The sequence below is a fragment of the Ciconia boyciana genome, chromosome 18, assembly GCF_034638445.1.
Source record: "Ciconia boyciana chromosome 18, ASM3463844v1, whole genome shotgun sequence".
Classification (NCBI taxonomy): Eukaryota; Metazoa; Chordata; class Aves; order Ciconiiformes; family Ciconiidae; genus Ciconia; species Ciconia boyciana.
The window spans coordinates 12,976,341-13,000,712 of NC_132951.1; the positions used below are offsets into that span (position 1 = coordinate 12,976,341).

Genomic DNA, 24,372 nt, shown 5'->3' on the forward strand with positions numbered 1-24,372 from the left:
GGCTTCTCGCCTCAGCAGCATCCCCACGGGAGAGGGCCGTATCACGGGGAGATCCTGCGTGCTTGACTTGTCTGGTGCTGCAGGGGAAGCGAGTGCTCACAGCGGGAACTGAGTCCGGGCATCCCAGTGCTGTGGGTGGTGCAGCACCAGTAGCCAGCAGCCAGCAGGAGCTGGGGTAGGGGCGCAAAGGAACCACAGAGATGGAGAAAGGAGGGAAAAAAAATATCAGTGTTGACAAATGTGAGAGAAACAGGATTTGGATCATATCTCTTATAAACTTCGTATGAACCGGCATTGTTAAGAGAATGGGTTTCTCTAATTTATACCGAAATTTGCTGCATCTGTGAGATCCAAGAGCACATTAGCCCTAGCGACAGATGCTGCCCTCCTCTGCAAACTCCCTCTGTCAGACGGTGCGTTGCAACAAAGCAGACTGCAAAGCTGTGGTGTCATGATTCCGGTGTCACAGGCACCACGACTCACTTGAGGGGCCCTGGGCAGCCGTGTGCCGACACCTCCAGAGCCCCCATCCTGGTCTGATGCTCATGATGCTGAGAGAAGGAGCGTCAGGGAGCAAGTGTGCTGGAGAAGGGTGACAGCCAGAAAGGGCAATTAGTCATGTCCAGGTGCCTGTTGTGAGCCTGCCTGTGCCATGGACACCTCCCTGTGCCACAGACACCTCCCTGTGCCATGTGCCAGGGGTGATTTCCTTTAGCTCTGAGTTGGCTTCAAGAGGAGAGGGTAGAAGATGCTTGGCCCTCAAGCCCTCCCATCCACGTGGCCCTTGCTGTGCTCCCCTTGCCATCAGCTTCCCCGTCTGGGCTGGACTTGATCCCCGGGTGTCTTCAGCAGCTTGGTCCTACTCCTGGCTTCTCAGCCCGTTCTTGCCACTCCTCTTCTCTATTGAGTTTCTCAGCCCTGTCAGACCCAGGCTGCCAGGTAAATCACAGCAGCCTCTGGAGACCCTCACTGGCCTTTTCTCTATTAAGGACCTGCTCTCCTGCTATCAAGCCTGCTATCAAGGCTTGTCTCCTCTGTGCCATGGCCGAGCTGTTCACAGCCTGCTTTTCTTTAAACCATTTCTTTTCATAAATTTCCCGGACCTGTCCTACCTGTTTTGAGATCTCTGCTTGGCTTAGCTGTGTTTGACTGAACAGGTTCACACCTGTGTAGGATACAGGGAGAAGGAACCGGTGCATCCTCCCTCCCCTTTCTGCTCCAGAAACAAGTGAATGTGACGCTGCTCAGCTCTGGTAACGTCAGCACATGGACTGTTTTGCTCAGCAAAGGCTAAATCTGCAGGAAAATGAGGTTTTCTCTAGGTTCCTCCCACATCTCTTGGCTTGCTGGAACAGCCAGGAAAAATAGGGGGAATTAAAAATGACCTTAATGTCTCTTGTCCAATTTCCCTGACTGGCGGGTCTATCCCATCAGGAAAGCAACCCGGAGATACCAGAAACAATTCCTGGTGGTTCAGCCGAAATACTCTTGCTCCTCCATGTGGAGCTTTCTGCTCTGGCAACAGGGAGCTGGACACAACTGCCCAGTGGCAGCTCTGGTCTTACGATGCTTTCCATACCAAAGTGCCCTCAAGAGGCTGCCATGAGACAGGCCAATGTTTTCATCCTCGGCGTGGTTCGGTGAATGAGGTTAGGGAGATCTTGAAAATTCTTGGAAAAGGCTTTTTGGGGTTTTGTTTTGTTTTGTTTTTCTCTCGCTGAATAGTTTATCTTGGGGCCAGCCCAGGCTCTTCTGATTGACAGAACCATCTTTGCTTTTTTTAATTTAAACAATATAGTTATTCAGTTCTCCTTCCTCCAAGCTACTGGGAAGCATCAGTTGCCATTCAAACCCAGCCCAACCCTCCCTCACTGCTGGCCTGCAGGCACTGGCGGTGACACTCACTGGTGATGACACTCACGGTCCTGGTGTGGCACCCAACACACCAGTGCCCCTCTCTGGGTAGGACATGGGGTGTCTGATGTCCCCTGGAAGGCTGGTGGGAGGCCAACATGTCCCGTCAACCAGCTTTGCCACCCCTGGGAGGAGAGGTCGCAGCAGCCGCACCAAACCCCAGCAGAGAACCGGGTGAACAGGGTGCTGGTTGGTGGTGGAGACTGGGGCACCTTCCTACATGACACTGACCATCTATGGGTGATGCTGGGTGACTGTGGCAGTAGATTAAGCCCCATGCTGATTTCAGCAGCCCGTAGGTGTTCACATGTGAATCTTGACTCTGCAGAGGACGCATGGTGACTGCAGCCACGAGGTTGTCTCCTGATGACCATGTTCAAGCAGATGCTATGAGCCTCTGCTGCTGTGTTCTCCTGCGGGAGAGGAAGGTCTGGTGGGGAACCAGCCGCATGTCTGGGCGCTCAGTGTGTGCATGCTGCTGCCTGGCACACGGACCAGCCAGCATGGCACAGCCCGCCTCTATGTATTGCACTGCCAGCCAAAACAGTGCTGCATCCAAAGTGGGTTGCTCCCTGGCCAGTGCAGGTTACCAGACCTGGTAAAACCAGGCCTTGGTTAAAACCAGACCAGGAGCTGTACTAACAACAGTCCAGATGCCAAGTTCTGGTGCTCCCCGTCACTGTCCAATTCATTAAGCGCAATTGGTGTTAACCCCTTCTTTCAGCCCCAAAGCTGAGGGGGTGCAGGGAATCACTTCTAGTGGGGTACCAAAGTGTCAACCCAGAAATGCATCTGTCCCCAGGAAACCTCTGGACAGAGGCTAAAAATGGCAAGGGGAGTGTGGTCGGGGAGACGCAGCAGATTTTCCCTTGGGGGAGGGCTATCTTGTTTGATCTTCCCAGCTCTGAGATGCCGTCGTGGTTTCCATCTTGCTGCTTACGGGGCCTCTTGAGGACATGCTCTGTTTGCTTTGGAGGGGGCCGGGTGCTTCCCACAAAGTTACTTTTCTTTCCTCCAGACTGTTTTTTCCCTCAGAGGGCTGGCAAGCAGGAAGTCTGGTGGCTGCCTGGCGGCTTGCAGGCTGTCACGAGGGCTGGGAGAAGGGCAGCGGGTGGGAAGCTAAAATAAGCTGTCCAGGGGGGTGGTGGTTTTGTTTGCTCACTCTGCGACATGCCTGGGTCTGCAGAGCAAGAATTTGTGTTGGTAGGAAATGGCAGTCACTCGTGTCCAGTCTCACCATCCTGCCCCTCCGGCTGATAGGGTCTCAGCACGATGAGTTTAAGTGTAGAGAATTGTCTGGGGCTTAAATGAAAGATGCTGCAAGGCCTCCAATTAGAATCTGCCTAGCAATTGCTCTGTCCTATTATAAATTCCACTCTGCCACTGCCCGTGAAGCCAGCTATCAAAGGAGTGGCTAAGGGCAGTGTGTAGTAACAGTCATGCCACAGACATAAACCACCCAGCCTTTCATCTTATCCAGGGAACGACTGTAAAACGGCATTTCTTTGGGGAGCATATTGGTGAATACTTATATATTGAAGCCTGATGCAGGGCCCTAAAAATAAGAAGCTCTACCTCTCTCCTGGTAGCATATCTTACCCTGATGGAGCAGTGTTTGCTGTCTGTCTGCTTTTGGGGTGCTGGAGCTTTTTTAATGATGAATTTCCTGTTCCACCTGCATGTTTGTGTTTCCTTTGGCCCAAGCGTACCTCCTTCCTGCTCTCTCAGGTTGCCCTGCCTGGTATATCTCATCCAAACTGCCATTGTTTTTATTGCTTTACAGAAGAAAATGTCTGCCCACGATGGGTTATGGAATCAGCCCAGGGGACTCTGTGCAGCAGGACAAACCTGTTCTGGTGGATGGCTGGATCTGGGGGGTGGGAGCATGTTCACCAGCATGATTCTCTGTGGTTCTTCTAGGAGAGCCGAGATCCCACGGTTATGTGCTGGGGTTCCTTCAAGGCGAGACAGCAAAGGCTGTACAAGTTCTGCAGGAAAAGGCAGGGCTGGATTTATAAGTTGGATCTGACAGAGCCTTTTCTGATGAATAAGGGTCGATGGTTATGCAGGCACCACCTGTGTGGAAGGACCTGCACCCATTCACATACCAGGCAGGCAGGGAATGCAACCACAGCAGGAAGAGATTTTGTGTAAACAGGAGCAGAGCGAAGAGTTTTTGAAACCCCAAGCCACTGTCCAAGCAGGAGATGTGTTGAGTCACATAAAACAGGAAACAGAGTGTGAAACAGAAGCTTTGACAACTATCAGGGATTCTTCCTGACCTGATTGTCACATCTGGATGGGGTCCAGCTCCCCTGACTCTGGTCACACGCAGGGAGGTGGCTGTGTCTGAGCAGCTGTCTGTCTGTCTGTCTGTTCATCTCCTGCCCAGCCGGGCTCCGACTGCAGGCAGGATGCCCCAGAGGCAGGCCAATGGCTGGGACAGGGAGTTAGTGCCAGGCTGCTCAGCGGCAAGAGTGGACTGAATATACCAGGGGCTTGAGGGCTGCAGCATAGGACATTGCACTGTCCCCGCTCTTGGCAGCCTGGGACCCCAGCGTGGGCCGCAGAGGAGGCTGCCTCGCTGCGTGCCTTCTGACACCTCGTGACTGGCCCAGCCTTGATCTTCGGGTTTTCGTGGCTGGTCACTTCACTGCTGCGGTGCTGTGACTCTGATGGGGAGCTGGACTTGTGAGCCAGGGGGCCTGACCCTGCAGCAGGCGTCACGGCTGGGGTGGGGAGGGATCCACCTAGCCGCTTGCTGTGCTGAAGCGACCCCAAGAGCTTTTTGATACATTCGCAAGTGCGGGTGCAAGAAGAGGTGTGAGCCTTTCCCAGGTACAAAGGTCCCAGCACCCTGAGGTCCCTGTCAGATACATCCCAGCAGCCAAACAACATCTCGCATCACCTGGCACGGCCCACTGCAGAAAGGCGCCCCGGCTGTGAATTCGGCCACGGGGGAAAGGCCGCGCTGGCCGAAGGCAGCCTGCCTCGCAGGGCAGGGCAACGGGCAAGCGCCGAGCAGGGTGACGGGCAAGCAGCAGGCAGGCAGCAGGCGGGGACCCCGCGGTGGCGGACGACGGCAGGGTCCCGCGGGCCCGAGGAAGGAGCCGAACGCGGGAAGCACACGCTGCCCGGGCGGGAGCGCCGGGCCCAGCAGGGACCGCGCTGCGGCCCGGAGCCCGTCGCGGCCGCCGGCCGGCTCCGCATCCGCGAGGGGCGGGGCAGCTGCTCCGGGGGGCGGGCCCGACACGCGTGACCCCGCCCTCCCCGGTGCATGCCCCGCCCCGCCCCGTCCCGCCGGCGGGCAGAGGCCGGTGGGGCGCGGCGCCATGGGGCCGCCCGAGGAGGTGCGGGCGCGGCTGGCGCGGTGCGGGCAGAGCCACCTGCTGCGCTTCTGGGCCGAGCTGGGCCCGGCGCAGCGCGGGGCGCTGCTGGCGGCGCTGCCGCCGGGCCTGGGCGAGCACTGCCGGCTGGCTGCGGCGGCGGCCGGGGCCCGCCAGCGGGGGCCGCCGGAGCGCCTGGACGGCCGGATGGAGCCGCTCCCCGCCCGGCTGCTGGGCAGCGCCCGCCGCAGCGGCCCCGCCGCGCTGGAGCGCTGGGAGGCGGAAGGTGAGAGCGGGGCGCGGGGCCGCCCGTCCCGTCCCGGGACGGGCGTCTGGGGCTCTGGCCCTCGGTGCGCCCCTGCGGCCCTCGCCCTTCCGCCCGGGGGCTCCGGAGGGCTGCCGGGGCGAGGGCGGGGGCCGCGGGGGCGTCTGTCCCAGCGCCGCCGGGCGCTCCCGGCGGGTTCCCCGGCGCGTTCCCCGGCGCGGCCCTCCCGCGACTCGGTGCCAAAGATACCGAGGCTTGTCCTGAAACCCGGCCGGGGCTGCCTCAAAACCGACCGAGCGCGGCCCGGCGCCAGCGGGAATGGGCCAGGCTGGCGGGATCCGGGTGCGAGGCGTGGGGTGCTCGGGAGGCGCGTCCGTCCCTGCGGCGTCCCGCAGAGCCTCGGCCGATGCGGCCGATGCTGCTCCCGGCGGGATCCCTAGGGCAGAGAGCCGTGTCCCGCGGTAGCGCCTTTGGGGTGGCACCCAGCAGCCTGCGGGGCGGCACCGTGTTTTGTCGGGGGGTTTGGTGTCAGGCAGGGGGGAGGCGAGCAGGAGCCAAGGGTGACAGTGGGGCAGGCGGGGGAGGGGAGAGATTTGGGGTTACGGCTCTACCGCCGGGCCCTGAACACAGGCAGCCCGATGCCCAGTGCACGGCAGGTGTTGTGGAGGCACTTTGGGGCTGAGACATTGAATTTTCACTCTTAGCTGTTAAATACAGCGGCTGAGGCTGGAGAGCGTGTGGTCGGTAGGACACGGGATAACGTTGTGCCTCGCGGGTGGAGGTGAAGTCCCTGGGGAGGGTGGGAGCAGGGGGTTTGCATTGCTGCTGAAATAGGGACCTGCATCGGGGCACACGGGTGGTCTCCCAGACGGCTCACGGATGCAAAGGCAGGTCTCCTACTAGCGCGGGGGCTGGTGCGAAGCCCCATGCAGGCTGTGCCACATGCAGCGCAGGAGGGAGATGGGATCTAGGAGCAGAGCGGATGGGTAGTGTGGAAGAAGCCCAGGAAAGCTCGGCGTCTATTTTTTCTTTGGAGCCTGGTAGATGCTGGCGGCTTTCCCTGGTCCCCGTGGGGGTGTGAAAGATGGGGGTGATGGGGGGGGCCGGGGCTGGATGTGAGGTGCTGTGCTCCCCCCCTGCCCCCCCAGCACATATGTCTTACACGGACATCCTGTGCTTTTTTTCTAAGTGCACACTCTATTTCATTTATTTACAAAGGTTCAGATGTGTCTTCCCTCCTTCTTTATGAAATATAACAGTACTGTTAAAAAACAATCATAATAAAAAAAGGAAGCCAGAAAAAAACAGCTATGGTCGGTGAGACACTTGCCTAAATTGTGGCAAGCGTCTGCACAGCCTTGACCCAGACCTGCCAGCAAAGAGGCAGGGATGTGTGGGTAGGGGAGTAAAAATTTCCGAACAAAAGCAAAAATAGAAGCGTCAGGGTCACAGGGCAGAGGAGCTTTTCTGCCGTGTCAGACTCCGCTGGCAGGGCTGAGCGGTGATGGAGGGAGTGGGAGGAAACTCTGGTGACCCAGGGGCCAGGCGTGCTGGGTCCAACCAGGGTTACCACCAGCCATCCTCGCATTTCCAGCCGAGCAGAGGAGGGTGTCAGCGCCTGGCTGGCAGCACAGCAGCCACCCAGACATAACCAGTGGGGTTTGTTAGGGGACCCGCTTGGATCATGGGCGCTCTTGCTTGAGGGTGTTGTGGTGAGAAGGAAGGGAAGCCGTGCATCCTAGAGGCAGATGGGTCTAGGTCAGGGCTGTGCAGTTAAATCAACAATTTTACCAAACTGGGTCCTTCGTCTTCCGCCCTGCCAGGCCAGCGAGGAGCCAGCATATCTGCCTTGTGCCGCCGCCGCCTGCAGCAGGGAAGGGAAGGCAAACTGCGGGGCTGGCCTCACTTGCTGCAAGCGATGCTTGCAGGAGTCCAGAAGGTGTGGTGTGTTTGGGACCACTGGCACCGTGCACAAGTCACCTGGCCCTGAAGTCCAGATGGCCCCGAGCCACATCAGTCCTGCAGGCAGCGTTTCTTAATTTCTACCAGGAGAGGGGGATGCGGTTCTTCTGTTTGCATTTGGTTGTTTTTCTGATCTGGTTTAATGCTGGAGATGGGAATCAGCCCTCGGTTTTATCTCCTGGAGGAGGGCAATCAGGAGCGAGACTTTGTGCTGCTGAACCCGGGCAGTGCTGGCGTATCATGTTGTCCCTGCGGACGTGCCCCCATCCCTGGGAGCGTCCTCGTGCCCCTGCACAGCATTTCCCAATGGAGCCAGTGTCATCGGCACAGGCTTTGTGGGGATTGTGGGTCCCTGAGGGGATGCAGGCTCCGAAAGGCTCTTGTTTCCAGTGTGCTACTCATGGTGTTGAGCTGGACGAGAGCGGAGCGAGGAGTCCCGACCTGCTGCTCGGCGTCCCCGAGGCTGCACAGCTGATACAGCCCTTGGCTGCAGGGTCGGGGTCACCCCTGAGCTGAGCTCATCTGTGCTCTGTCCGTGGGTGTCTGATTTCCAGCAGCTCCCACCTGCAGTGTGTCATCTGCAAACAAAGACTGAACAGCTGAAATGTCTCCTCCTTTCCCCTTCTCCCATTTTTGTGATTTAAAAATGATGGTTAAAAGAACTAAGCAACTCAAAACTTAGTCTTGGGAACACCCAAGATATTTTTTAATAGTTAAAAAAAAATGTATGTCACTGTTATTGTCTCTGAGATGATAAAACTTAGCCTGGTCTGATTTGCTTTCAGATCTTAAACACAAACATTAAGCAATCACATTTTCTAGGCAGCCATAGGGATGATGGTATACGTCAAGCACAGACGCTTTTACATTCTGTAAATGTTTTATTAATGAAATCTAAGTCTTAGGCATGGGCTGCAGTGTAGTTCCCATTTCATCAGAGGGTTTGATGAGCCATTCTGGTTATCTGACTGCTCTGCAGAATTAAGGATTTTGATCTTTTTGCTTTATTTTTCTCTTGCTGACTGCTGTTGTAATTCGGCTGATGCGCCTGTTCAGTAGGAGAATTCAGTCTGTTCTTGCAAGATCAATCTGTTCTTCCTGCAAAATCTATTTTTGCTTTTTACTTTCTATGCAGAATAAGACTTACTGCAGTATTGGTGGGTATCTAACAGTCAACACATCTTCCTTTTTTTGTTTGGTTGACCTGTTCATATTTCATATGCTGCAGAAAATAAGGTGGATGTTTTTTCAAGAGGGATAAATATTTCCATTTACTGCAGGAGTGTGCAGCAAGATGAGTCAGTTGTTATGAACTTTAGTCATGAATATTAGTAGTTTTACAGTTGGGAAGTCAGAGCAGACCTACTTACTCAAGTTTTTGGGGATATTCGTTTTCATGGCAACCTGAGATCAGAAACTTGGAAAAACTCTGGTAGTTGTAGGGTTGCGCTGTAAATACTGGGAATGCCATAAATGAGCGGAAGGAGAGTCCCCTTGCTAGGGTGTTCACGTGTGCCGTGGCAGCCCTCTCCTAGGAATATGGCCACATCACTCTGCTGGATTTTGGGAAGAAAAAAAGAGAATGACACTTGATGTTTTCAGTGGTATTGCTTTGTACTCAGGTTCATCCCGCTTAGGTCTAGGTTTTGGTCCCCGTGGTGAGAAGCCCCTCCAGGAGGTGGGTGTGAGATGCCAAATCACCCTTGGGCAGATCCCATCTTCTCATCACTGCGTGGAAAACTTCTGAGAACTGCTGTCTCCTCTGGGACATCCCCATTTCAGTGGGGTGACACCAGCCCTGGCACCCTTGAGTCGTGGCTGAGGATCGCAGGCCGTTTGTGCTGGATGCTGCATGACAAATGGGACCTTGCAGGGTTTTCTGATACAGCGTTTGCTCCAGAGCTTCATGTGAGCAATGCCCCTTGGTCACAGTCTATTGCTGTGCATAAACCTCTAATTTGAGATCAGTGGGATGTGGTTTGCCACATGGGGACCAGAGTGTGCGTCTTGGTGTGAGCCCGATGGTGCCATGGCAGGGATGGAGCGGGGCGAGCGCCTGACTTGGTCCACTGGTGGATGAGTCTCAGTTGCACCCCAAAGCAGCACCCCCTGTGCTGCAGCAACTGAGACCAGCAAATGCTGAGTTCAGACTTCAGACAGTTTTGTTTTAAATCAATGTGAAATACTTCAGCTCAAGTAGTTTCAGTTGTAGATTATATAGGTTTCTTAAAATGTTGTTATTGCCTGTTTGAAACAGAACAGTTTGGAAGTGTCCCACAGGGAAACTTTTTTAGATCTTTTTTTTTCTCCATAAATTCTTCCCTCCCTTAATTTTTCTTTTTCCACTGGAAAGTTTTGGGTCAGGTTTGGTGGATGGCGCCTGCCAGCCTGGCACGATGCTGCACTGGTGCTGCCCCCCTCACATGTGCGAGGCCAAGCGGAGAAGCACTGCCTGCCCCAGCCCTGCAGTAAGGCAAGGCTTGGGTAAGGATGAGCACTAATGAGTACTCGGCTTTGGAGCATGGGGGAGTGCTGTGTTGATGGAGGCAGTTGATGGAGGTAGGCGATGAATGTGCTGCAGCTGCACTGTGACTCAGTGCCTTGCTCTGCCTGGTTGGTGTTATCCACGCAGCATCCCTACCTGGAGCGGTCCCAAGTGGGATGTGGTTGGGTACTTGGATTTTACTAACCACATGCCTTAGCTGTCAACTTCAGTCCAAGGCTGTTCAGATCTTTAGAGAGCTTCAGGTTTGCTTTCTTGGGGAACTGCTGGTCGTCTTGATGCCGGAGGAAGGTTGTGTGTTTCCTTTCACACTGCTGCTCTTGTGACCCTCCTGACTGGTGCTGTGGGGCACTGGTGTGTGACACAACTGGTGCAGCTGTAAATGAGCCAGGTATTTGCTTGCATCCTGAGGAGCAAGTAGCTGGAGCCAACTGGATGTGATGTATATGCGTCTTAGCTCCTCTGCCCAGTGCTCACTGGGCTTGCTGGCCCTGCACAGCTGCGCATGGTGGTCTTGTGCTGCTGTCTGGGGGTACTTGTTCAGTGGCTGTGGCAGTGACATTCAGAGCCCTTCCCATCGCCAGGTCACCAGGCCCATGTCCATCTGCTGTGGGTTTTAAATGCAGTTGGCAATCACCGGAGGGTGACTCATCCAGTGTTGTCCTTGGCTGTGGGAATGACAGCAAGCACATTCTCGCCGGTGTTCATGGCCAAGGGTTTTTCTTTGCTCAGACACTGCTATTTATCTTGCTTTCTGAGAGGCTTATCATTACTGTGGAGAGGTCGAGATTAAGCTTGCTCAGGGATAGATTGCCCAAGCAAGAGGCGTTTCCTTGCGGAATGGTGAATCAGCTCCCTGTGCTGGTTGGGCTCTGCAGGACCATGACAGTTGTTGCTCCTTTTCCTGGGATAAAGCAGGGGAAGGGAATGGGCAGGATCTGTGCAACCACGTCCTCACCCATGGTAACGCTCACTGCTTCAGCTACAGCTGTGACTGTCCTCTACCTGCCCTCTACCCCCACCAGGACAGGGGGTGGCTGCCACAACAGAGTGACCCAAAACGAAGAGTTTGGCTTTGGTTTCTAACCGCAATCACTTTCCCTTCCTCTCCGCATTGGTATTTTGTTATCACTGGCCTGTAATTCCTCCTTGCTCCATCCCGTGGCTGTTGCTCCAAGGCATGGGCGCAAGCAGAGGCGATGGTAGGGCTGGTCCTGGTGGGGATGTGGGCTCAAGGGCCAGCTGGGAGCTGAGCACCCCTGGCTAGCCTGGTGCTGGGCTGGCTGTCGGTTTGCTGAATCTGTGTGTCTGTGTGAGGAGGAGAGAGAAGGGAAGGGAGAGTGGGCTAGTAGGAAAGAAGGGTTTACCCAGGTTTGTGTTGCCCAGGGCTGTGTGGCTGCAGTGAGCCAGGCTCGTGTGCAAAGTGCAGGTCTCGCCCGCATGCTTCCCTCCTGCGTGATTTTCCTGCCTCTGCGCCAGGTCGTGGTGGTGGGGACAGCCACCACCCAAGCCGGGGCACTAGGAGGCCTGCAGCCATGCTCCTGCAGCCCTTCGCTTGGGTCCTTCCCTTCTCCTGTGATGGTGTTGTGCGCTGGCAAACAGCCTGCTGGCACGCGGCAGCAAACCATGTGCCGAGGACCGGAGCAAGTAATAGTGCCGTATCTAATACCTTAGACCCCCTGCTCTGTGCTTTAAGTCTTTTGTGATGGGAAGTTCAGTAAAGATGCAAAGGAGCTGTTAATTGCTTGTGGTTTGCTGCATAAAATTATGCTTATTTTATTTGCATTGCCATACAGCTCACCCAGTGCTATTGTCTGTGCCTTTTAAATTTTAAATTTAAACCCACTCAAGCTTCCCCCTCTATCCAAGGACCTCCTGAAACTTTGAAATCCCAAGACTTCCACCTTCAGCACAGGTTTCCCTCTAGACACCTCTCCTAATCCCACTTGGAGTGAGAGACTGCAGATCTCCAGAGGTGGCTTCCAACTAACACTTCTGGGGTCCTCTGAGCTCAAAGGCTTGCTCTGCAGCAAAGTGATGGCAGGGCTTCCTTTGGTGTTCCTGAGCAGGCATTACCAGCCTTTTCAGAAAGGGTATGTTTAGGCAGAAACATGGTGTTACTGCTGTGGTGGGACTGAAACTTCTAAGCATGGGGTGGTCAATATTATTACCGCAATGTCATGGATGACTTATGTCTGGTTTTATTGCTGAAAGCTAGATTTTTGAACAGAATTAAAACCAGGCCAGGTTGTTACAGCAGCAATTGGTATTTTCCCTCTGTTGCTCACTTAGACAGCCAATTATTTAAAGATGAGCATAAAAACAGTCCTGGTTTTCTTCTAATTCAATATCTTTGGTCCCTGTGTCTTTCAGTCCAAGACAGGAATTTTTTAGTCCCAGATGTGGTTAAAAGTTGGGTGTTTGTCTTCTCCTTGGAGGCTGGGGTGAAGCACGGGCTGTCCTGGATTGCCAGGAGCAGTGGCAGGCTCGGCAATGTGCGGTAGACTTCTTGCGTTAGCTTGCAAAAGGGTCTGGTAGCTACCGTACAGCAGCAGAGCTGTGGCTTTTCACCTGGGCAGTCCCAGGGCTCACTGCATTCCTGGAGGAACGCAAAGTGTTCCCTAAGGAAAATTCTTTCTCATGGTTGTCAGTTATTACTGTGAATGCTGGCTTGAGAGAAGGCAGGGAGCAAAGACTGTGAATGAGCTGGGTGCTTATTATGCGGTCTGGTTCTTCCCCAAGTTCTGGACTTTCCTGGCTTGTCGGGATAAATGATATTGTTTTTAATCAGAGTGTGGGAGCTGTGGCTTCTTCAGGCTTGGCTGTGTTATTAGTCCTGACTGCAGCCGAACAGAAGCTGGAGTGCAGGGAGATGATTAAGGCAGATTCTAGAAATGCCCATGCTTTACTGAAGATGACGAGACTTCACTTCTTTGGGATGTAGAAATGTTGGTGATAAGGGACCTCTGGAGGTCTCTAGTCCAACCCCTATTTGGAACAGGACTGTACCAAGCCCTAGGTCAGGTCAGCTATGGCTTCATCAAAGTAAGCCTTGCAAACCTCAAGGGAAGGACATCCCTTGCCTCTCTGGATATCTTTTCCAGTGCTGCACCACCTTCCTAGTAAAGAGTTTTTATCCTAATGTCCATTGTGGACCTCCTAAGCTGCAACTCATGGCTGTTGCCTGTTGTTATGCCATCCTCTGCTTTAGGTGAGGAAACTGCTGCATCAAAGAGGTGAAATGAATTTTTTAGTATTGTGTGCAGCATCATATTTCTCTCTGAACTGCCAGCAGTGGGCATTGAGGTTGCAGCCTCTGACTGCTGCCTGAGCTCTGCAGAAAGGCTCAGGAGAAGAGCATGGAGTGTTGATTGCTTTTGTGATTCTTATGTTCCCTTGGGCTTCTTTCTCCTGTTCAGGCTTGCATCAGATCTCACAGAACAAGGTGGCAGTGCTGCTCCTGGCTGGAGGACAAGGAACTCGCCTGGGAGTGAGCTATCCCAAGGGCATGTACGACGTGGGGTTGCCCAGTGGCAAGACCTTGTATCAGATCCAAGCAGAAAGAATCCGCAAAGTGGAGCAGCTTGCTGGCCAGAGACACCACTGCAAGTGTGCCATCCCCTGGTAGGTGACCTGGAGCCACAGACCTACTGTGCTGGGGTCTTTGTGTTGCAGTCTTGCCTACATTGTCTTCTAGAAGCACTTCGCTGAGTGCCGTACAGAGACACGTCAGGGGAGAGCCTTTTGTCGGCAGGATTTGCAGTGCCAGCAGCTGGAGGAGGGTGCGCAGGGATGGGAAGTGGCAGGTCCGTCTCTGCAGACCTGAGGGACCAAACGCTGCCCTTGAATCACTGACCACTACCCTAACTGCTGTACCGTGCTGTCTTTTCAAGTACAGTCCTGGACAATACTATAAACAGCACTTTTCAGTGCCTGTTTCAGATCCTTCACAAGAGATTTCATCTGTGCTGTGCTTTCTCAGGTTCCTGCATGGAGGGAGAGATCGCCTAGAGCTCATCTTCCAAGACTCTCCACCTCCCCTTGCCCGCAATTTCTGCCACAGCAAAAAAACTCTTCCCCTCGCAGCAGTAAATGCTTGTCATGCTCCATTTTCAGGCCATCTCCTGCTGTCATTTTTTATGGCTGGCTGCCATCTCTCCTGGCTGCTCCTAGCTTTCAAAAGCCTCCAGGCTTCAAAAGAGACTAGCTCTGTGCAAGGTGCAAAATATGAATTCCCTATGGGATGTGGTGGGTGAGAGAGAGGAAGGCACTGCAGCATGCTTCTGGGAATGTTTTCTGCTAAGTGTTCTTCATGAGACTATGAAGAGATACCTTTATGAAATCACTGCCTGGTCTGAGCCACGGTTTGGGAAGAGTGCGTACTGTAGTGTCTCTCATTTAACACTCTTGGGTTTCCTCCCTTTTGTGTTCCATTTGTAGTTTTGTCTTTCGCTTGGGCTTTTCTTGCTCATTGCTCAGGACCCATTCCTACCTAGGTACATCATGACAAGTGAGTTCACGCTGGGGCCGACAGAGGAGTTCTTTGTAGAACACGACTACTTCAACCTGGATAGATCCAACGTGGTCATGTTTGAACAGAGGATGCTGCCCGCTGTCACCTTTGATGGGAAGGCCATCTTGGAGGAGAAGGGGAAAATTGCTATGGCTCCAGGTACCCCCCCTGTTCACCCTTACACGGTATAGTAATGTAGTACGTGTTGATAATTGCTACTAGCCATGAGCCAGCCTTGGCACACGGACCAGCCTTTGGAGATCAATGTTAATGCTTCTGATTAGCATGGGAGGGTTCAGTTAAATGTTTCAGGCTGGTAATCAAGAGTGTAGCAATCTGTTTAGTTCTTGCTGGAGATTTGCCCACAACCCATGGCTTTTATCAAAGCCTGGGAGTATTGGCAGGATTAGGAGTGCGGCAGCTGCAGGTTAGGAGCAACATGCATTGGCAGGGCTGTGTGTGAGGTCCCTGGGGTGCTGCCTCCCAGGGGTGAAGCTGTCGGGAGCCAGGCTCCTGTTCAAGGCTGACAGCTGGAAACGGGTAAAAAAGCAGCAAGAAGATTAACCCTTTCTAAAATGATTGCAATGGCTCACCTAGTCAAGTTCTCTTCTTCTCTTAGCCTGGACATGGTAAGAGACTCGGTGAAGGTAGTCTGGTCGGGGCCATGTTGCAGTGAACACACTGCAGCCGCAGTGTGTTCTGTGGCTGCAGAGTGGTTTCCCTGAGCTGACAGGGGTGTCAAAGGAGGAACTGTGAAAGGGTGATCTGTGATGAGCAAACATGCAGGTGTCTTTTGTGCAGCTGCAGTTCAAGCCTTTAAAAGGCATTGGGAACTTGCGGGGGGAAGATAAAGAGAATAAGACTTATTTTAGTCTTTTTCTCCAGGCTGAGTTTTAAATATGCTTTTGCTCTGCACTGAAAGAGAAGAAATGTAACAGGCCTTTCCCACCCTCTGCATAATGTTTTGCCCTTTAGTGTTTCGCTCTGAGGATCTTACAAGGCTTCATGAAGTCTTGTAATGCTTCTCTGTGAGGCTGGTCCTCACAGTCCCACTCTGCATGTGAGGGAGCTGGGATGTGGAGAGGAACAGGCTTGCCTGAACTGTGTGGCAGAGCTGGAAATAAAATCTGGTAGCACTGACTCTTGGCTAGAAAGCATTCCCTGCTCTGCTGTTAAAGAAAGTTTGTTCAGGACTTTCAGCTTTTGCTCTGTTAGCAGCAAAAAACGTGTAAAGTCATTAATTAACCAGGGCTTTCTCTTTTATCTTGCACTATAGATGGCAATGGTGGCTTATACCGTGCTTTGGTGGATAATAAGATCTTGGATGACATGAAGCAGCGTGGAATCCAGTATGTCCATGTATACTGTGTGGACAATATCCTAGTGAAAATGGCAGATCCAGTCTTCATAGGCTTCTGTGTTTCCAAAGGGGCAGATTGCGGTGCGAAGGTGAGGCCGTGCTAATGCTGGGCCATTTTCCCATGGGGCGTTCAGGTCTGATTACACTTGGAAGCTGCTGGCTAGGGTGACCTTAGATGAACCAGGGTGTTCTGACCCCTGTCCAGCAGTGACTTGCTCCAAGTAGATTAGAGGAGCTGCTTGCTGCCTCGTTGCGTTCAGAATCCCTACCTGTGGGTGTCCTCCTCCCCTTTTCCCAGAGTACTGTGGAAAATAAATTTCAATTAGAGCAGGGACTGTAACTGCACAGGAAACTACAAACTGGAATTGCATCCTCTTTATGCCCTGCCCTTTCTGCAAAGGCACTTGGGCTATCTAGAAGCCATATTGGACTGGGTTGTGTTTTATAAATGCACCTTTAAGTCTAATGGAGGCATTCCTTATGCCCCCCTGTGGAAGATGGGGAAAGCCAAACCAGCCTGGTTTTGTCACCCTAAAGCAGCAAGTGCCTGAGGAGAGATTTATATTACTTTAATCATTAACACTGTTCATGCAAACAGGGAGCTGAAGGCTAATAGCTGTGAACATTTTTCATTTAATGCCGGGTCCCAGTCCTTGGTAAGAAAAGTGCCCCACAGTACGCCAATTTCTTTTAACTGGTTTGTCTCCTGAGCAACTGTGCAATTAAGTGGTTGAGTACTGGGTTTTATGCCCAGTTGTTGGGCAAAATGTGCCTCCAGGCTACTCCGTACACCCAGCACTGCCCTGCCCGTGCTCCTGAGGTGCTGGAGGATCAGCGTGCAACAGCCTGTAGGATTGTATGTACGTGGGAGTTGGAATAGTGCTGGGATTTTCTTCCTCCTTGTCATAGCCCTCTGTCCTGTGGCTGCAGGTGGTGGAGAAGGCCTACCCCACAGAGCCTGTTGGGGTGGTGTGCTGTGTGGATGGGGTCTACCAGGTGGTGGAGTACAGCGAGATCAGCCTGGAGACTGCGCAGCAGCAAAGCCCCGATGGGGGACTGGTGTACAGCACTGGCAATATCTGCAACCATTTCTTCACAGTTGAGTTCCTGGAGACGGTGGCCCAGTAAGTTCCAGCAGACCTGCTAGGCAGCTGTGCAGCCTAGAAATGCCTCCAAGAGCGGCTGTTCCCATTTCCCACTCTGTAATTTGTTATGGGTACCTCGTGCTCTGCTCTTCACCTCCTCTCTCCTCCAAACAGTTCAAAACAGATGTGTCCACTTTCTGACAGCCCCAGCGTGCTCTTCAGGCCTTACCCAATGAAGAGGTTGCATGCTTTGCTGTAGCTAAATCGACTGAGATATACCAGTGCATGACCTTCCTGGGCCTGCAAGGGTGAGCAGCCATGTGGGCTGCAGTTTGGTCAGTGATGTCATCGGTGATGCAACCCCACGCTGAGGATTTTCAATGGGAATGTCACCCATGCCATCCCTTGGGACAACAGAGGTTGGGGGAGAGAGAGAAGCTGGGGGAAGACTCTGCACCTTCGTGTTGGGAGATGGGGATGTGATGCTGGGCATTCAGTGAGCAGCCGTATGACCTTCCTGAAGAACTCAATCCACCCTTGTGTGAGGGATCTGCTCTGCTCCATTGTTATCCTGGTCAAATAACAATTTGGATTACCTTTTTTTATCTCAGCCTGCAATTTCAGCTTGATGCTAGGTCCTCCCTCTCCTCTTGTTTTACCCCATCATGTCCCACTGGTACAGGGAGTGCTGCTGGCCAAGCTGCTCTGCTCAGTGAAGTGTTTCCTGGATGTGACTTGGATCAATTTGGAGAGAGCAACACCCACAACAGTTGAGAGATGACCCAGAGCAGTAATAAGCCATCTGCTTCCCAGGAGTGTACTGCTTTTTTCTAAGTGGGCATGAAGTAAATGAACTTGCTTCTTTTCCTTTTGCAGGAAATATGAGCCGCAGCTGAGGCATCACGTAGCCATAAAGAAGGTGCCCTACATTGACGAGGAGGGAAATCTGGTAAAACCGCTAAAACCGAACGGGATAAAGCTGGAGAAGTTTGTGTTTGATGTGTTCCAGTTCTCTAAGTTAGTGGCAGACGTGATTTTTTTTTTTCCTCCCCTTCTCAATGTTTGTTTGAATGACTGTAGGTTGTAACAGGCCTTGCCAGGGAGCGCGTGGTTTGTGGGTGGCTTGTTAGAAAGGCTGTTGGATCTACACCAAGCTCCAACGCAACAGTAACATCACAGGCTGAGAGTTGCAGTCACAGGGCGCTCGGCAGCAGCCAGGCTTGCTCTGACCGTGCTCCCAGAACTGTTCATTCCGCTGAGGATGTGTTGGCTGGCCCAGCCTCTGCCAGCCCTGTGGAAGAAAGAAAAAAAGGAAATCAAGTGCAAAGCCAACATTTAATACAAGCTCATGTTGGAGTATTCAGACTTGCAAAAATCAGGTCTTTCAGGATTGTGGCTTCCATGGCAACTGCAGCTCTGGTTATGTTTTTGGTGTGTGTCACGCCAGGGCTCAGCTCACACCCTTTGTGCTCAGAAAACAGGTTGCTTAAGCACTGTGGGGCCAAGTTACTGTTGCTGTGGGAACTGTCAGTGTTGACTTGCCAAGCTCTAAAACATAGCTGAGAGCACTGTGCCATAGTGTTAGCGCAGTCGGGGTACTTCATGTTTAGGGAATGTGGGATTTTAATAATTTAGGAATTTAGCATAAGTGTTCTTATAGAACCTATTTTCCAAGGTCTTGAGTTCAGCAGCCAAGATTCTCTTTTAGGCTTAAATAAATGGCAAAAAGAGACCTCAGGCAAACTGAATTATCTTTGTTTGGGGATAGTATTTTTCTTTTTAGAGGATTTACTTTAGGATAGAGAGCTCAAGGTTTGAACCGGTCTCCGTTTCCTGACATGCATTTAGTAAAGAAGTATCATACCAAAGGCAAAACCAGTGTGATGGAAACAGTGCCGAGTTCTGAGCTTTGAAAGGACTCATTTGCAAACAGTGATTCCTTGTGCTTTTTTAATAATACTGCAAAACCAGCTTGGCAGCTGCTCTTCATACGTGAAATGCAGAAACGCACAGATGCTGCTGTGGGATTTTTTTAATTTGCATTCCCATTTCTAGTAAACGGCTGTGCTTAACATTCAACTGTGAATTCTCCCATATTGCTTATTCATCCCTGGGAACTGGTGTCCTCAGCTGATCCTTGCCTACAGACTCCCAAGTGGAGTGGCCATTTCTTGGAGCAGGGGTGCAGTGCTCTGAAGTGATCTGCACAGCTCAGTGCTGGGTCCAAGCTTCAGGCATTGCTGCTCCCTCCATCGTGCCATGCTCTTAGCTGAGACTTTTTGTCCATGAGCCTCCTAGTGCCTGGAGAGGTTTCTGTGGGATCTCTGCAGAACTGTTGCTTTTCCTCTCACCTGTGCACAGTTCAGGAGGGTCGTGAGGCTGCTCTTATGTTCCCAAAGAGACTGGGCTTCTTGTTGTGCTTTTCCATCATACAGCTCTGGTACTTCTTTGCTCTTCAGGTGGGAGGTGGGCTTTCCTTAGCTTGACTGCCCCAGGCTGCATACATTGCTGCTCCCTAAAATATATATGAGCCTTTCCCCATGAAAGTTGTTGTTGCATCAACAGGGCTGATAGCTAGCTTTGTTTTTCATTATCATTGTTTCCTCCCCTTTGCCGGCAGGAATTTTGTGGCATTTGAAGTTTTGAGAGAAGAGGAGTTCTCGCCACTAAAAAATGCAGACACAGCTGACAAAGACACTCCTACCACTGCTCGGCAAGCCCTCCTGGCCCAGCATTACCGCTGGGCTCTCAAGGCTGGGGCGAGATTTCTGGATGAAAATGGTTGCAGGATACCGGAGAAACTCAGGTATGAACCTCTGTGACCTTCTTTGCAGCTTCTCTGCCTGTGGCTGCCTGACCATGTCAGCTAGCTAATGGCATGTACTGTGCTCTACAAAACTGGGTGTTAGTTTGATCACAGGATGACTTGGCATGATTTTCATTCAGCTGGTCTTTTCTGAACATGCAGAGTAATGTCTGTTACAGCTCCTGCTCCATTAGTGATTGTGAGTACTCTGGACAGTAATGCACAGTGCTCTGGGCTTTATCTCTGGCAGAGATTCCTGCCCTTGGGGTTGTGAATTGACTCCTCCTATAGCAACTTCTTAGGCAGGGGCAACCTTTTCCATCATTCTGGATTTAGCCAGCCCAAGGAATTGTAATTTGTAGTCCTCACCAGCTTTGCTGAATGTGGTGCCAGTGCTTAAAGCCCAGCAAGATTCTCAGGCAGGCTTAAGGATCAGCTGTTATAGCAATTACCAACTCAGATACTTCCTGCATCATGGTGAATGGGAAGCTGCTTTTACTCCATGGGGCTATTACTTCATCAACTCAGTTTAATAAACCCACAAGCTGTTCATTTTATTTGAAAAGCACCTCTATAAAAGGGATGTTCTTGTTTTGATGAGAAATATTTGGGACCTGCTAATTCCCTTTTATTTTTACACTTTGTGTTCGAATAACGTCTGGTGCATGTGAATATAACAAATGTCTTATCCTTCTGGATATCCTGTTCTTGATGATCTTTTGAAGAAGATGCACTGTTTTTTAAGCATAGCAAGAAGTTAACCCTGTATTCTCTTCTCTAGTCTCTCAGGAACTGAAGATCCTCCGGCTGTGTGTGAGATTTCTCCGTTAGTGTCTTACTTTGGAGAGGTGAGAATAACTATCTATGGAGGTATTTTTAAGAGTGTGCAGGTATGCATCCGATTTCCTTCCAAACACAAGGGATTTCTTTAGCCTGGGCTCACTGAGAAATGGTAAGATCAAGGGAACTATGACTTGGGCTCTGTGTTAGATTCATGGTTCCACTATGGTTTACTCTTCAGCAGTTTGTTCACTCAGTTTTAGCCATCTGTAAAATGAGATATGCAGTGAGGCTGCACAGTTTCATTAAGACTCACAAGTACTTTGAGATCTTCTGAATGAAAAGTGCAGAATATTCAAATTACAAAATCCATGGGCTCATTGCATTTGGTTGTATGCCAATTTGTTCCTGTCTCCCACAGCACAACAAGGCAATTTAAGCTGACTTTGCTTTGCTTTGCTTTGCTTTCTTTTCTTTTCTTTGACTATTCTAATGTGAGTTAAGGACACACCTTCCCATGCCTGCCCCTCCCCAGGAAGGTTGTTTTTGAGATCCATTGTTTTTACGGTTCATCGGTGTCTCTCCTTCGTGAACCCCAGGCTTGGGGCTGAAATGCTTTCCATCTCTGTCACTGGGGAAACTGTTGCTGTTGTCTGTCCTTCCCGTGACCTTTTAATTTTGGGTAGTCAGTCATTCTTTGATGACATTACATAGACCTAAAAATAGTGCAGGTTACCAGTCTGATGCATTTACAACCTAACGGTACTGTTTTCGCATGTTCTCAGGGTCTGGAGGCGTACATGAAGAACAAAGACTTCCCTTCTCCCTTTGTACTCGATGAAAACAAAGGGGAAATGATAGGAAATCCTTGAAGAGGAGGGAGGCCTTCCTCCCTCAAATCAGATATCTGTCCATTATAAGGACTAACATTACTCAAATATCAGTATGAAGTGCATTATTAAAAAAATTGCTTTGCAGTATCAGATCGATGCCAAATCCTTGCAGCAGTTATGTTTACACACATGTACGTGCTCACCAGTTCTGTTTGGTAACTTTGAAGGCTATGCCTTTTACCTCAGTCTGTTTCATAGACTTGGATGTGAATGAAGATTAATACTTCCGAGTGCCAAACAGATTTTATATTTCCTATTTGCTGTGCATACAAATATGTAAAAGAGATAGTCAGGGCCTAATAAATCAACTTTGCATTCAAGAAGATTAAATCTCTTCAGTGCCTTGTTAGGTATCTTGTTTGTGCTGGTGGGGTTGGGGTTTTTTTTTTGTTTTTAAATTGTGTGCACAGCTGAAGAATCAATTTGATCCATCTCTTCCCTAATCGTGTGCTGGTTAGAAGATCCAATTCAGCAATTGCATCCTCTAACCAGATCATACAGAGGAGTCTGCTGTAGGTAGGGATGCCGCTGTGCGTAAGCATTGCTTGAGGTTTGGGTTCCAAAGCAGAACAAACTAGTTTGCACGTCTAGGCTCGCTGGTGCCATTCCAAGAAAACATAAGTAAATATGCAGTTTAGAGTGATTGTTCTTTACAGCTGTAGTGACCTGGGTTTTTTTAATTAAAAAAAAGAAAAAGACGGTGAGAATTTTTTTCACAACCCTCTGCTCTTCCTGTCTATAACAAACATTTATTTTACTTTTCATTTTTCTGTTTAATGTATACCATATCCCTCAAAGGGGACTCTTTTAAAGTACCTGAAGGTAATAAGAGGAACAAATCCTGATGGTAGAATTTAATGCTTAACCAAAACCAAAAAAATACTTAATCCCAGCATAACCGGTGTACACAGGTAAAATACCAGCCTCTGCTTCTACAGTTTCTGGCTGGGTAGTTTCCCAGCACTCTTTCACTTACAAAATAATTCTTTAGATGCCTTCCTTTTAAATATATTACTAACCATAATGTAAACTTAAGTGTCAGCTAATTAAGGATGCTGATTGCCAGAACATATGTAGCATGTGAACTCAGCCCTGGCCGAGGGATCCCAGGGTGGCTGTGATCCACAAATGATTATTCCTGTTCAGCCTTTGGATGCTGCCCCGGCAAGCTCGTGCCGGGCGGGCACCTGCTTGATGCAGAACCTGCACTGAACGCACCAAAGTTGTTTCACCCTTCGTGAGGATGCTTCAGGTGCACTGCTGGGTGGCCTTTGCTTGAGGAGCACTCTATACTTTTCCCCTAAATCAGGTGTTAAGGAAGGTGGCAAGGAAGGTGCCTCATCTGGAATGTTGTTATTTCATGCATCTGCTTCTACTGAGGAATTGCTGATGCTATTTTATTAAGCATAAATCTTTTAAATAACTTATGTGGCTTTCTGTAATTCCTGATGTGAAGCTGTATTCAGAATGTTGGGGAAGTATAAAAATGGCTTTGAGAGTAAATACAGTTTGTAAGTAGGCTCATGTTTTCCAAAGAAAGCATCTGAATGTCAATGGCAGAGTTTTCAGATATGTATCTGCATATACACGTAATAAGCCTTTTGCACGTGCAAACCAGGTAATGACAGCTCTGATTACCTCATGTTGCATGTGCAGCCAGTAATTCCCATTTTTAGTATAAATTAAGCATTTGTCCTTGACACTCAATTCTGTAATTTTTTCACACAGTGTTTCTATGGGTCATTCCATTCCTGTCTGTCAAGTTTTATATCTGAGAACAAATTGTGTTGTATCTCTGTGAGTATTGCTTGTCGATTCAGGCACACGCTTGTTTTAAATTGCACTGTGCTATAAAGAAAGGATATTTCTTTTGCTCTTTCTAAAGTGCTTTCTCTTTTGAAACTTCAGTTCCCGTGTGCTTTAATCATGTGTACACTGAGCTGCTGACGTGGGTTTTAGAGGTTGTTTTCAAGGAGAAGCTGAATTAGAATGCTAAATGCCTTGTCTGTTGGTTTTTTTCCTATGACTCCTCACATTTTAAACTGGAACATAGAAAGAATTTTGAGAGAACTTAAAAAAAAAAAATCTGTCCTGTATGTAACAAAGTAATTCTAGTATGCATTATGAAATGAAAAAAGTAGATGAAACAAAGGGAGGTCCTGTAGTACTCCAGAAACTTTTGGATGCCTAAGCATTTTTATAATAAAGATGTTACTGTGATTTCTATGTGTCTGTCTGTGTTTCTTGTTCATGAGGAAAATACACGTTGTCTTTGTCCCTACACGTCATGGGTGTTGTCACCACAGCTGCAGGACACTGAGACAGTGTCACTGATGGCATGGCTGAAGGCTGCAGTGCTCACGCTTCAGATGTACAGGGGGATGTGGAACTCAGCAGAGGGTCATTCCTGAAGGGGTTTGACACTGTGGGATGTATTTTTTCATCAGAAAACAGGAGACTCTGTTCTTGCCTGCAATCCTGCAGTTTGGTTTTTTTCAAGCTTTTCAACTCAGTTTACTGAGGGGAGGGAGTTTAATTGTGGGTGGTGTGTGTTTTTCTTTTATTTAAAGTAGATTTGAGTGATCTGGATCTGAGTCAGGCTTTTGCAGCTGCTGTGTAGGTAATGAGCACTTGCTGTGGTGCAACTTCTGCTTGGCTTCCCATTGACAGGCACTTTTTAAACAGGGCTCTATTTATAGAATAATCAGGGGAAGTTAGTAATTTTTCACAAATGACAGATTGTCCCCTCTTTTGGAGGTTTAGTGCTGAACCCAGCAAAGGTCAGAAGTTGATATTCTTCTTTACCTCTTTCACCCCATGTTTCTCTCTTGGCACCTCTATGAAGGCTGCTGGGGTTTTTAATGTGTTTTTAAGATACATGAATCAGTAGTTTCCTGTGATAGGAAAATAAATAGTAAAAATGAAGGCATGCTTCAGGCTTCTGTTAAATCGTTCCTCTGCTTGT

General features: G+C 50.4%; 1 protein-coding gene across 1 annotated transcript; it reads left to right on the plus strand.

Moving 5' to 3' along the window:
* The first annotated feature begins 5,207 nt into the window (after positions 1-5,207).
* On the plus strand, positions 5,208-23,621 carry UAP1L1 (UDP-N-acetylglucosamine pyrophosphorylase 1 like 1). Its single transcript, XM_072883096.1, has 9 exons — positions 5,208-5,526; positions 13,390-13,594; positions 14,467-14,642; positions 15,760-15,932; positions 16,774-16,967; positions 17,805-17,945; positions 19,549-19,734; positions 20,516-20,582; positions 21,300-23,621. The coding sequence occupies exons 1-9, from the start codon at positions 5,247-5,249 to the stop codon at positions 21,384-21,386; spliced, it is 1,509 nt and encodes a 502-aa protein (XP_072739197.1). The 5' UTR covers positions 5,208-5,246; the 3' UTR covers positions 21,387-23,621.
* Positions 23,622-24,372: the final 751 nt, after the last annotated feature.